This window comes from Corvus moneduloides, chromosome 1, assembly GCF_009650955.1.
Source record: "Corvus moneduloides isolate bCorMon1 chromosome 1, bCorMon1.pri, whole genome shotgun sequence".
Lineage (NCBI taxonomy): Eukaryota > Metazoa > Chordata > Aves > Passeriformes > Corvidae > Corvus > Corvus moneduloides.
This window is the reverse complement of record NC_045476.1, coordinates 160,859,267-160,873,092: the sequence shown is the minus strand read 5'-3', so window position 1 is coordinate 160,873,092 and position 13,826 is coordinate 160,859,267. Positions and strand designations below refer to the sequence as shown.

General features: G+C 40.9%; 1 protein-coding gene across 8 annotated transcripts in view; it reads left to right on the top strand.

Annotated features, from left to right (window-relative positions):
- Positions 1–13,826, top strand: part of FAM135B (family with sequence similarity 135 member B) — a 271,218-nt gene that overhangs the window by 195,678 nt on the left and 61,714 nt on the right. For all 8 annotated transcript variants that reach the window (XM_032134040.1, XM_032134030.1, XM_032134049.1 and 5 more), the window contains 3 exons: positions 878–1,017; positions 7,470–7,540; positions 9,405–9,578. In XM_032134040.1, coding sequence (XP_031989931.1) covers positions 878–1,017; positions 7,470–7,540; positions 9,405–9,578 — 385 coding nt within the window. The remainder of the gene's footprint in view (positions 1–877; positions 1,018–7,469; positions 7,541–9,404; positions 9,579–13,826) is intronic.

Here is a 13,826-nt window from a genome sequence, read left to right as displayed (position 1 = left end):
AATTGCTCAACAAGCAGTAGACTTGAAGCAAAAATTTGGCTCAGTATAAAGCATGAACTTATTTTTTTTTTTAATGATATCCTAAATTCCACAGGCTCCATTGTAACCAAAATAAAATACATACACTGGAGGCATCTGAAAGTTAGGAAGGCTAAATCCCATCTGAGTTTATTTGATGTTTATTTGTGATGATGTGATACATCAGCACACAGGTGAAGCTATTGGCTGAATTTGATGTGGAGAAGCTACAGGGTTTTGGTTCTTGAGTTCCTCAGATTTATCTCAGTTTTTTGGACCAAATTGGCATCTCTCACATGTGCCAAGGACCTGAAGGATTACAAAGGCATCTTGAAAACAAAGACTATGTTTTTATGTTTCTGTATTTTAACAAGATGTCTCTGCACTTCCAGTTTCTACATTCAAGAGCTGCTATTGATTATGGTCCCCCCTCCCAGGTAGTAACTTCTGGGAGAACCAGAGATGACAAGAAAACTCCCTCTTCTGAAAGATGCCCATTGCAGATAAGAGATGAAGTTTCACAGGTGAACACCCACAGTCCCCATGGTGCTGGGTGCACTGAGTTAAGCATTTGATGCTTTAGCTTTTATTAGAAAGAAAGTTAATAGGATAAGAGCTGTCACAGGATCAAGTATTCTCATTTTGGAATCCACCCTGCCTACAGTTTAACATTTGTTTTCTTTAAATATATGTCTGTGAACCTGCAACCCACAATAACAGTCTGCTCTACTACCATTAATTATTGAGAATGCAAGTGTTTATTACAAGTAATACCTAGGTAACCCTGGAATGAAGTCATAGGATAAAAAATAATCTCCCTGCTGAAATTACACCAGGAGTCTGTCTGTGTTTTGTGCAGGTGATTCCAGCCTTTGCTCGGCCTGCGTTCATGAAAACAACGTTTACAGCAGAATATTTCAGATTTTGTACAGAAATGAAGAGATCATTCTTAATGAGTCGATGAACTTCAGAGTGCACCTGCTTCTGGATGGTGAAAGGGTGAGTTGTTTTGGGATGCACATAAAAACCAGCAGGGTTGGGATTCCTCTTACTTAACTTCAGGTGTGCATTGCACAGGTATGGCCATTTCAGAAGTTGTGAAGAGCTCCATGTGCTGTCAGAGGTCTAATGAAGGCAGCTGGTGGAGGGAACAACATGATTTATCTGACCAATGCAGCAGCAGCTGCATTAGAAGGAGATTGACTGTCCTGTACCCATCAGTACCTGTGATTTATTTGTTTGTAAATGCTGACACTATAAACCTCTGCATGAGGTCAGACAGACCCTCTGCATCGTGCCTGCTTATGAGGAGCTGAGCCAGATCTTTCTCAGTCCAGAAGATTTCCAGAAACCTTGTCGTCCCATCTGGGGTGCCAAAAAAATGATGCCTTGAGGTGGCCATCTAAAAACAGAGACTAGACAAAAATAAGAGCATAAAAGTAGGTATTTATTTGAAGGGCCTTCAAAGGCACACCCTTGGCAGTCAAAAGGCTACACCCAAGATGGACCCTGGGTCACGGGTTCTTCACACTTTTGTAAGTTTGATCCATTTACATATCAGGGTTAATTCTCCAATTATAACCTCAGTTAATGATGTAATTACCCCAAGTTTGTCCCTCCTCTTCAGAGGCTTTTAGTTTACACATTTTGGGGCCTGGTGTCCTTGAAGAGCAAGCCTAGAGAGGGTTTGTTATGTCTAACAAGCATGAGAGAACAGTAGCTAACAGGCCACATGAAACTTCAAAGTTACACACTAGGCAGTATAGGATTTGAAAAATATAAAAGTTAAAAACCTAAGGCATCACCTTGGCTTTCTAGTGGAATAAGATGTTGACATACACTGGTAAATCAGTATATCAGAAACTCAAGTGTCTCGAACATAATTTGTCCTTTGTGCACTGGATCACTCATTTTATACAGCTGTGCCGATCAGCCCCACCTGAGAAAACTGGGAGTCTGCTGCTTCTTTCTAGGACCAGCTACTATTGCCATCCATTATTATTACTTTTTTTCTCATCCTCTCTCTTGTGACTGAAATTTTCTACAGCTACCCAGTCCCTTTCCACCCCTCAGAGGGTTCCTGGACTTTGTCCTTGGTGCTCCTGACTGCAGGAGTCCATGGGAGAGCTGCTGGGGAGCTCGCCCTTCTTTAAAGTCCGTGTACAACCCCTTTGCTTTCTGTGGTACCTCAGCTACAATAGGTCCATCCCGAGACTCTTCTCCCCTTTTTCCGTCCACTCCTTCAGCCAATAGGAGCACCCCCACAAGGTAAGAACAAGATCTGAGACACCCATCTTGTAGAGCACCTTTAGTTTAATCTTACTGATGTGAAACCAACGTCTTCCAGCTATAATTCCTGTTCCCAAGAGCTACACGGGTGGAGCAATCTTGTTTCACAGAGAGCACTGTTTTACTGAAATCTTAAATAGGAAGGGGAGAAAGTATCACAGTAGAATGGCATTCAGGTGTGTCCAGTGTGCCATCGCCAGGCTTTGCCTGCCCAAGGACTGGTACAAAATGTATGGCATTGGTACTTGCTCTCAGTGGTGACAAGAAACACAATGTCAGCATCTTTGAAAAGTCATCTTGCCATCAAAAAGAGACCCTACGAGTTACACAGCCAGAGTGTATCATGTGCTGTGTGTTGAACTTAGAGCCAGAGATACTCACCTGTCCTTTGTATAACTTTATACTTGATCATGATGTGATTTAAATTTTTTTTTGCCCTATTTCAAAGCATATATATATGTGTTATATATAGATCTAGATTAAAACAGCTTGAGAACCTAATTTAAGCTTAACATGCTTCCTTTTCTCTCCCACTTTCTTTTTGCTGGTTTGGTTTGGTTTGATTTTTTTTTAAGATAGTGTCATTGATTTATTCCTCCCTAGAATTGTTGGTTTGTGCTTACATGAAAAATTACTAAATGCAAGTCTATCAATATTTGTTAGGAAAATGTCCCAGCATGCTTTATCCAATATTAATTCTATCCTTCCTCTATGGAATATTTCTGACTAAATACTCCTCCCCTCAAATTACAGCAGTTTCCACTGTGTTGAGCAGGGATGATTTCTGATGATTTTTGCATTATTATTTGGGAAATTTGTACATTCACAAAATGGAAAATAAAAAACAGCCCACAAGATTCGTCACAGCTAAAAGTCCTTGTGACTCTTGATGTGCTGCGTGCAGCACCACTTGGCTTTCCATAGGAGATCCCTTGGGAAGAGGACAGCTGCCCAATTCTGTACTTACAGAGAGGTTTTGCACATAGAAAGTCAGCTTTCTCTGTATGATGCAATAGCTTTGGGTTTTCATGGATGTAGAATAAGAGGATAAACAGGTTTGTTGTTCCAGGTGAGTTGCTGAAGGCACTCTAAAGAATCAAATACAAAAATAAAGATCTGTAAAAATTTGTTTGTATTGAGCAGATTAGCACAATTCACTTCTGTTTAATGCTCTTAGGCTTATTTTTTCTGCCTTGATGTCTTGTCCTCCACAGCTTTGCAAATCTGATATAAATGTGGGAGAGACCGAAGTGTGCCACTACTATATCCACAACAATTCAGTGACAGCTTTATATCTTTGTCGCATAATCTCCTATGTTGGATGAAATCCTTGCAATGTGGTGTTGGCAAGACACCTAGAGATTTTTAAAGTGTTTTAAGTATCATCTACATTCATAACTCCTAATTTATTTAGCACACAACAGATGTGAATCCTTTTTTGTGCCTCTTGTGTGCTATGGTGATTTTTCTTGGTTCAGGGTGAAGGTTCTGTTCACTGTTTTTTTCTGTGGATGGAAGAAGTTATGATAAATAGACAAAAGAGTTAGTCTGGGTAATGGAAGTATCGAGTTCATACAGTCCATGCAGTTTCTGCTGTGAGAGCTGGAATTATCCAATATTATATTAAGGGAGCATTGTTCCTCCTGGTGCTCAGGTGGTTTTTCTGATGAGATGTTTTGCTGAGATAGACAAAAAAACCCAAATAGACAAAGACAACCAAACAGCAAAACAAATGTTAATGTCCAAATTAGGTAATTTGCTATTTTTTTTTTTATTCTGCCCTTCCTCCTCTAGCATAAGCTCCAGATAAGCTTAAATATGTAAATACATCTCTTTTTTTTTTTGTTAGGAATTAAATGTAAGGAAGTGCTATTATTTGCTTTGAAGTGGCACTGAACATACTTTTCACCATATAAATGGTGCTTTAAAACTCTCTGATTTATTGGATGCCTTTTTCTATATTATCCCAGCATACAAAATTTTTTGAATTCAAGGGAAACCATATTGCAGGGCTGGGGCAGCCTTTGTTGCTACAAAGAACTCTAATTTATTTTCATAAGCTTTTGCTTTCTTTTTTATCAGAGAAGAAGCTTTGCCTCTTTCATCAAACATTGGAACAGGTAACTTGTCTGGCTTCTTTCTTGCTGGCCCTGTTCAGGGAAAATTTAGCAGGGAGAGGACAGAGTGAGGCAGGCTGGAATATGACAGTATATTAGATTGCGTATTTTCCAGAGAAATTTAAGTGAGCGGGGACATTCAGATCATTCAGTATGACACTCTGGCTAAATGGTTAAATATTAGGGAGATACATCAAAAGGATGCAGGAAGCTTCAATTATCAGTATTATCACAGCTCTTAAAAGCTAAACCAAAGATGAAAAAATTAGCATGCAAACGTGAAATTATGCATTTGATTCCAGGCCAATCCAACAGAAATTGGAGTACTTTGCTTTGTATATACTTTTTATTGTATAAAATAATTTTACTTTTCATATGCAAATACTTCCTATTGTACATATTTTGAACAGCATTTAATAAAATGCATTTCCCTGTGAGTGCAGGGCTTTGACAAGATAGTCAGAACTTAGGAAACAGCCTGAACTCTTGACATCACCTTCTGTAAAATTATGTGTGCTCAGAGATGAATATGGGGTATTTTTGCACATGCTATGAGGCCCAAGGTGGGAGTTTAGGTGTATAGAATATTACAGAACAGAAAAATATTCCTTGTTTAGTATGAATGTATTTCTACAAACACAGATCATAGAATCACAGCATGGTTTGGGTTGGAAAGAATCTTAAACATCACCTAGTTCCAACCCTCTGGCATGGGCAGGGTCAACTTACATGAGACCAGGTTGCTCAAAGCCCCATCCAGCCTGGCCTTGAACACTTCCAGGGATGGATCTTTATTTTCTCTTTCATGAATTGTGATTTTTCTTCTAAAAGATCAAAGAAGTATTAAAAAACCCCACTGGAATACCCTTTACAGAATATCCATTTTGGGAGAGTGTCACCAGCTACGGAACTTGTTTTGAGCACCCGCTCAGATCTCAGTTGCAGTTGCATGTGCTCAGCAGTGTTGGGCACAGACCCAAAATTTCATCCCTTTATTTGAAGGAGGAGGAGGAGGAGGTTTGCTTTGTCTGAAGCACTATACTGAATTCCTGGTTTAAATTCAGAATGTAGCTTCACTAATGATTACTTTCTTTGCCACTGCCAGAAACTGTGATTTTTAGTGACAACAACTCATTAAAAAGGAAAAAATCTTCTAGTTTTAAATTTTTTTTTAATGAAAGGCATGCTTCCAGGTTTTTTGAGACAATCATAAAAGAGAAAGCACATTTTCAGTAAATAGAAGTGGGAATTTTCCCCTTACATCTCTATGCCTGTGCCCATGCTAGAAGAAATGCCACATTACTTCAGAAGGGATTAAATTTAACATCTTTCAGGATTTTGTCAAAGCACATCACATCCTTGGCTCTCAATTTTCTTATTTCAACAGGAAAATATTGTACATTGTCGATGCAGTTACACCATTGGAAAACTTGGCTTAACACGGTTTATGTTACATATTTTATGAATCCTACCTGTCAGAGCAGGGTAGATGCCTCTGATGTTGCCTTCAGTGCATTTTTAGTGTAGTCTGTGGTCTGTTGTTAAGAAGATGATGATCAGCTTTGGAAAGCAGAGTTCATCTTGCCTGTTTAAAGCCATCTAAAATGCAAGTGTATCTAGACCAAGATATTTCTCTAAGCTATATCTATGGTCAGTGGAAAGAGACAGGCACAAACAGAAATTAATTGCCCTTCTCCAATGGGTACCTCAGGATGGAGCAGGTACTCTGCTTCTTCTTGTTGCTTGTCACTGACAGAAGACAGAACCATACATCTCACCTCACCTTTTTCTGGAAAAAATTGAGTAAAAATAAGTTGTACTTATAACACCATATCCACAGAGAATACCTTCATTTTTCCACCTTTATTTCTGTGCACCTCCTGTTGTATTCTGTCATATGTTTACGTTCACACAAAAAGACTATTTTGGTTATAAAATGTGTATTTTTTTGCTCATATTTCCATTTAGGTTGTTAGAAATTAATTTTTTTATTCTACTAAACCTATTTTTCTTGGCGAAGAATTGACATTTCAAAGGAGTGAATGAGAAAGTGCTGGACAGCTTAATCCTCTTCCCTTCTAATTTATTTATTTCCATTGATTACAGTTTTAACTGTGCCAAGCTTGGATGTGTTATCCAATTTAGTTCTTTCCAGGTGAAGCTAATGAACTATCAGATCCAGCACTGTCTCCAAAAATCCAATCAAACTATTTTATTGACAAGAAAAGAAGGGCAATTTTACTGATGGGACCTGTTAGATGAGTTAGAATGGAGGTACCAGTGAGTCACACATGATTTCTTCAGTGGTTTTGATGAGCAGAATTGTGCCACATGCTCAGCCATGCAACAAGTTAAACTTCTGTTTTAGTTCTAAAAACAACAAAGGCCTTAGAATTTTGGAAGGAAAATGGTCTACCTGAGAATCCATGACAAACTACCTCCATGAATCTTCTAAGGGCCTGAAAGAGTGACCGGGGGGCAGGAAAGCTTTGGTTTGCTGGGACATAAACTCAAAGATTAATGATGAGTGATAAGAAATTTCCAGAATTATTTGAGCCATTTCTGAGTGTTTTAAGCTGTAAAGTTTGAAATGTGTGTTAGTTACAGGAAGGTAACCACAAGGATTTGTGGCTCTTTCTCATCCAAGAAAACCCTTGATTTCTTTCAACTGACAAGACAACCCAAACAAAGGCTCACTCGGGGAGGGAGAGCAGCTACAGAAATGCTCCTCTCCCTCCTGGTGTGCAAAGAGCAAGTATCCAACAAATGCAGAGCTTAATGCTCTCTGTTTCCTCATCGGGAGTGATTTTTTTGACATGTCAGGGCACCTGGGGGCAGATAACACCTCTGACTGCTCTGGTTCCCTCTGACTCCTTCAGCGATTATCTCGACTCACTGTCACATTTGCTTCTTTCTGTCTCTGTGCTGTCATACTGCTGTTGCTGTGTGGTTTTGCCTTTGCTCTTATCAGACAAACCCACCCAGCTTTGCCTTCTGTGTTGTAGGTGCCAACTTACAAAGGTAACCTTGTCTCTCTTTTTGCAGGTGGAAGATGCATTGAATGAGGCAGACTTTCAGCTCAAGCTGGACCTGCACTTTACTGATAGTGAACAACAGTAAGTGCTGGTTTAAAGCTCAGTTGGTAATGTGGGGACCCGTTCAATTGGAAAATTACTTTGATGAAATGAGTCCTTTTTAAAAAGGGAGAGCTTTAATAAGGCTTCCCTTTGCCTTAGTGTTGAAGTTTCCCTGTTTCTCCTCTCTGTATTTGAAGAGTGTATCTCATATTCCTCTTTAAAGGAAAAACATTTTTTCTCCTTGAAGTGTGAGTTTTTCAAAGGTTCTAAGTGTTGCTCTATCTCTGCTGCTGTTAAAAGGAATATCATCATAGACCTCCATGTGGTCAGGGTCTGTGACTCAGGAATGCATTTATCTCAGGAGGCGATGAAGTATTTTCTAGGTGAAGACAGGAGTATGAACATGATAAGTACTCTTCTTCTACTAAGAACCGGAGCTGCCTCTATGTTTTAGGAGGAAAGAGTTTTCCCATTGAATTTGATTCCCTCTAGCTGAATTTGGTTCTGTGATCTCAGGTGAAGTGGGAGTAGCATCCCTTCCTGAGACACAGCAGAAAGTGTGATCCCAGATGTTATTTAGCCTCCCTGAATCAGGAAAAAGTGTTCCAATGACTGGAGAAGCATTTATGGGGAGTGGTAGAGCGTGCAGAGAAAGCATCTGAGCTGTGTTTCATGCTGAGACTGTCCCCATGGGATTTTATTCATACCCACAGAGCACCTAAACAAATTTCAAGAACATCTTTCTGTTATCTTCAAGATACAAAAAGAGAAAACTTGTTCTCTCAGATGAGGGGTACTTGACTGTCTTATGGGTCTTGAAGAAAGAAAAAACAAACATTAAGTTACAGCCAAGAATAAAAAGAACTGAAACATTTAAGTTATTAAATTGTGCTCTAACCCATACACTTAATTTCTATTATCACCTGAAAGATTAGTGTGACTTACTATAAACTAAAGTAGTGACTTTTAGAAAATTATATTCTGCAAATATAATTGAAACATTTCTTGGGGCTAACCATGCACCACTCAACCATCTCTTCTTAGGTTTTCTTAGCTTTGGAAAAAAAAAAGGCTTCAGAAGTATTTTTAATGCTGTAAAATAATTCCTCTTTAGAAGTTTCACTTGCCTTGGGAGGATGTGGTTAGGCATGCTCCAGCTTTACAGCTCAGTCTCCTGTCTTACAGATGACTCAGATGTCATGTGGTTGACTGCACACTAGGATGGTTATTCTGGAACGGTTATAAACAAACTTTAAATTAAAGTCTTGGCTTTTATTTACTAAAAAAAAAAAGAAAAAAAATGGAGAAGCTAATCCAACATGTACTGTTTCTCTCAGTTGCTTCACTTTCTCTTTTGAGTTTTGACCTCTTCCAAAAAGTTTTTTCAGATTGACAATCTGGAAAGGTATTCTGAATGTTTTCAGCTGTGTCTGATACAGGACTGCTTCTAACTCTCACAGATTGCTTCAGCTGATTGTTGGAAAATCACAAGCAGTGTGCTGTCCCTCACTCAAATAATCTGAACTGTTTGCTAAATGCATTCCCTTCTGCTATTTAGATCTTGATGTCCCTACTAGTGCATAGCTGGACATCAAGGGCAACCACCAGGGAAAACCAGAATTGTGTCACATCTGTTCTTCTTTTATACCATACATTAATATATAACTCTACATATATTCTTCATTTTTTGTATTTCTATTTATATTAATTATATCTATATTAGCATTAATATTTCTGTTTGGCACAAGTACAGCACAAGATGCTCTTCAGTTATGTTAACCTGTATGAAGGTAGGGAGTGATAAAATCTCACCTCAAGCTGTCTCTGTCTGCTGCCTGTAGCACCTTACAGGCTGTGACAGCTCAGCCTTTCCCTAACCCCGGTAAACCCCTTTCCCTTGCAGGCTGAGGGATGTCCCAGCGATCCCTGTGATCAGCAGCCGCACGCTGTGTCTGCACTTCCACCCCCGCAGAGGGCTGCACCACCATGTTCCTGTCATGTTTGACTATTTCCACCTGTCCGTGGTCTCCGTCACGGTGCATGCGTCCCTGGTGGCTTTACACCAGCCTCTGATCAGGTAATGGGCAGAGGAATATCTGTGGAAAGGCAGAGGAGGTTCCTCTGCTGAGTTCTCTCATACAATTTGCTGATTGGGTGGGAGAAGTGGAGAGGATCATTTAATTTCAAGGTTTTTGGTCCTGGGCTGAGACTCTGGAGATTGGGGTTTGGAGCCAAACTCTGACAGGCCTCTTCCTGGGGGTTGGATCAAAAAGTAACAAGCTTTTGGGAAAGAGGTTAAGAATTTGGATTAGTGTTGATCTCTCTATTCCCCATCTGTAATGCGGAAAGTGCAAATTGTGTTCTCCTTGGTTGTTTGTCCTCTTTAGTCTAAAAGGAACTAAAAGCATTTACATTTTTCCTCTCTGATTATTTGTAAAGCATTCAGAGCAGCTGGATTCATCCATGGCCTCTGTGCATGAGCATAGTTTATAATGTGGTTTCCAAGGGCAGAGGTCAAAACCAGTGTTGTTCAGGGTAGTAAAATTCTTCAAAACAGGCAGAGAAGTATTCTCTGCACTCTGGGTTCCCACAGGAGGAGGCACACAGGAGTCAGTGCTGGATAAGGCTCCACTGGATTTTTCCTTTGCAGCATCATCTGGTTTGGCTGTGCAGCCCTGTAATACCAGCTGCCATGGGTCTAGGTGTGATTTATGATATCTGATTCATAATGACAAGAAAATAATTAAGAACTCCTTCAAGTAAAACAGGGCTGGAGGTCAATATCCTCTAATATTTAGAGCAGGTGAAGGGAAGCAAAGGTCTTTCTGGCAATTTACTTAGTGCCCAATCTTATCAGACCGTGGGATAAAGAGGCCTGAGAGGGAGGGAGCTCCTTTGGTCTTGAAGCACAATACAGTGTTCAGATTTGTTCAGCTTCCTTTAACTCCATCAAGGTCTTGTTTCCCAAATGACCAAGAGATCTTAAGTTTGTCAAATATTGTGCAAAGAGCACAGTGTCAGAAAGGAAGATGAACCTGTAGAATCTATTTTCCTCAGGTTTTGTGTTTTGACTTAGTACTTTGCTTCAGTTCTCCTTTAGTGTAAAGGCATTGCTTGAACAAGATGCCACAGATTGAATTGGGATTGTAAGAGGTTGAGCCTGAGGTGAGAGGTTGAGAAGTTGTAGATGCTCCATCCCTGAAACTGTTCAAGGCCACACTGGATGGGGCTTTGGGCAGCCTGGTCTAGTGGAAGGTGTCCCTGCCCATGGCAGGAAGGATGAAACTAGATAACCTTTAAGGTCCCTTCCAACCCGAACCATTCTAAGGTTCTGTGGTTCTGTGAGCTGTGGCTGGGATGTGTCTCATACCAGCAGACCAGACTGACATATCCGTGTTCTGCTGATGTGATACAGGTAACTGCTGTATCTCTGATTTCCTATATGTTGACTTTTTAAACAGTGAATTAGATTATAACAGACTGCTTCTAACCAGATAGTTTTGATCAGATAATTTGCTCATTGTTCTACTATAGACAAGGATGAAAGAACAATAGCTCAAGAGGCTTAATGACTGTTTTCAGTAGTGTAGTACTCTCTAATGAATGGGGTTGCACAGCCTTGTTACTGTTATTAGGCATAAATCACATGATGAGCAACTGTTCCATAGTCAGATTACTATAGCTTTTAAAATACTATTTTGTGGACATTTGTGAAGTATACAATGTATTTATTGCAGTGGAATGAAGATTTTTGACAACACAATATACAGTCTCATTTACTTAAGCCCATAAAATCATTTTAAAGTGCGATAGTGAGGATTTATCTTCTTCTTGATAAATATTCCAAACCTGAAGAGTTTTTATATTATGCGTTCTCTAAGTATGAATCAGGATGAAGACAGCAATGTAAAAATAAATGGCAGTTCCAAGTACTCTAAAACAAAACCAGCCAATTAAAACTTATTTGAGTTGCCCACAGCTCAGAACTTTCCTTTTTATCATTAATCACTGGAGTTTACTAGGAACATAAAAAAAAATTACCTATAAAATCAGTTTTATTTTTAATAACACAATAGAACCTGAATGACTAGAAAGTCTTTTTTTTTTTTTTTTTTTTTCTGTCACATTGAATAGAGAAAAATAAACCCCAGTTCACAGAATCACAGAATGGATTGGGTTGGAAGAGACCTTAAAGATCATTTAGTTCCAACCCTCCTGACATGGGCAGGGACACCTCCCACTAGATCAGGCTGTTCAGACCCCAATCCAGCCTGGCCATGAACACATCCAAGGATGTGGGGTTATGGTGGAGAAACTGCAACACGCGTATCAGACAACGAGGCCCATGGAAAAGAAATATATATGGACCGATTCTTGATAGATGTTTCAGAGAGATGTTTGTTTCTCCAGCCGCATGGCCGGGGCTCTGCCGAGGAACTGAGGCAATCACGGGACCCCAGGGTCCTTGCCCGTGCAGGGGAACACAAAACAACCAATGGGGAACGAGGCTGACCAGGGGCAGGGAAACCCCGTGTCTCCCCCCCAGGGCCCCTCTCCCAGGACCAGATGGCAGGCGGGAGGGCCCCAACATTTCACCTGTTTATTTTTAACAAAAAGAGATTTAAAACTTAACATTGAGAAAAACTGGATAAACACGAGATAACAAGGACAGTCTCAAAACAAAACAAGCCACCCTCCTGAGTCTTTAAAGGTCCAAACAGATTCTCTGGAACATCTTAAGGCTGACAGAGGGAGACAGGACTCTCTGGGCATGCTTTGTGGGGAAACTGAGGCAGGAGAGGGTTTCTTCTATTTGTACCTGTTGGAACTCTAAACAACAATAATTAATTTCTTCCCTCCCCCTCTTCATCCCCCACTCAGCATTGGAAGGGGATTTTTGGGGAAACAATTGGCAAAGGCATGGTTTTGTGAGGGAAACCATGGGTGAAAAAATGGATTGGGAATACACTGGGGGTAATAGGATATAGGATAAAAGGGAAAGGTGGGATTAGGAAAGGGAGACTGTAGGGGGGCTTATAATGGAGATATTGTCTAACATGATTACAATTTTTAGCATATATACTGCCTTTCACAAAAACACCATCAAGCCCAGTGACCTCTGCTGCTTATAACCCTTTTCTACCTTGCACAATTTTGAACTCCACCACCTCTCCATCTCCCAAGCTTGGGATGCATTTTTCAGGGCTATTCTTTTTAATAGCAGTTCTATGAACGAATATGTCTTGCTGGTTGTCACGTCTTGTTATAAAACCATAATTTTGTTTAACATTATAGCATTTTACTATGCCTATAACCTTAGCTACAGTTATTTTTTCCTTTTTTCGAGTGGTTGCTGTTTTCTGTCTTGCTGCGTTTTTGCTTTCTCTTTCGCTTTCGCTCACTACCGTGTTGGAATTGTCAGGGCTGCTCGTGCCTGCGCACTCTTCCCGGGGTTGCATTCTGGGCCGCACAGGCTGGGTCGGGCTGTGTCGCTCAGCTCCCCGCCCACCATCTCCTCTGCTCTCAGCTGTGCTGCTGCTGCCTGGCGCCACGCCCTCATCTCAGCCGAGCCCCCGAGCGGCGGCCCCCCCACGCCCTGCTCCAGCGCGCTTCTTGGCTAGGCACGGATCTGCTTTGCCGCCGGCCGCCGCCCGCTGCCTGTGCGCTGCTTCTCTCACAGGGCTCGCTTCACCACGTGCTGCGCGGGGCCGGGTGGGCTCCCGCCATGCCTCGCTCCACTGCCAGCACTGCAGCTCGCGTCGCTCTGCCCGCGCGCAGGAGCTGCCTCGCTGCTGCTCACAGAGCGCTCGGTCCACATGGTCTGGGTTGCACGGACTCTGAGGCATGCTTCCCTTCACCAAGACACAGCTGACATTGCTGAACAGTCTCGGTAATTAAATAATATTCATGAAAATATTCTTCCATCGGCATATATTTTGACTCCAGCATTAACTGTGTCCAAACGGTCTTCCAAGAGTCTTTGGTAAGAATTAAATCCCAAGAAACATAGAAAAAGTTCTTAAACAACCATGCAAGGAAATGTTTCAGTTCCTTTTGAGCTTGAATTAGGCTAAAATTTACAAATTGTTGTTCAAGAATCTTTTCAGGTTTAAGATAAATGTCCATATGAGGCTCTGAGAGCCAAGAGTCTTTCCACGGTTCCTCCATAATTTAGAGATGGAACAGCAAAACAAAAACAAGAAGAGAAATCCAGAGTTTACTCACAAATCAGTTGCTGTCCTTAGGGATCGGGGATCGCTCTGCCCATATTAACCACCATTTGTTACAGTGGGGATACTGCAACACGCGTATCAGACAACGAGGC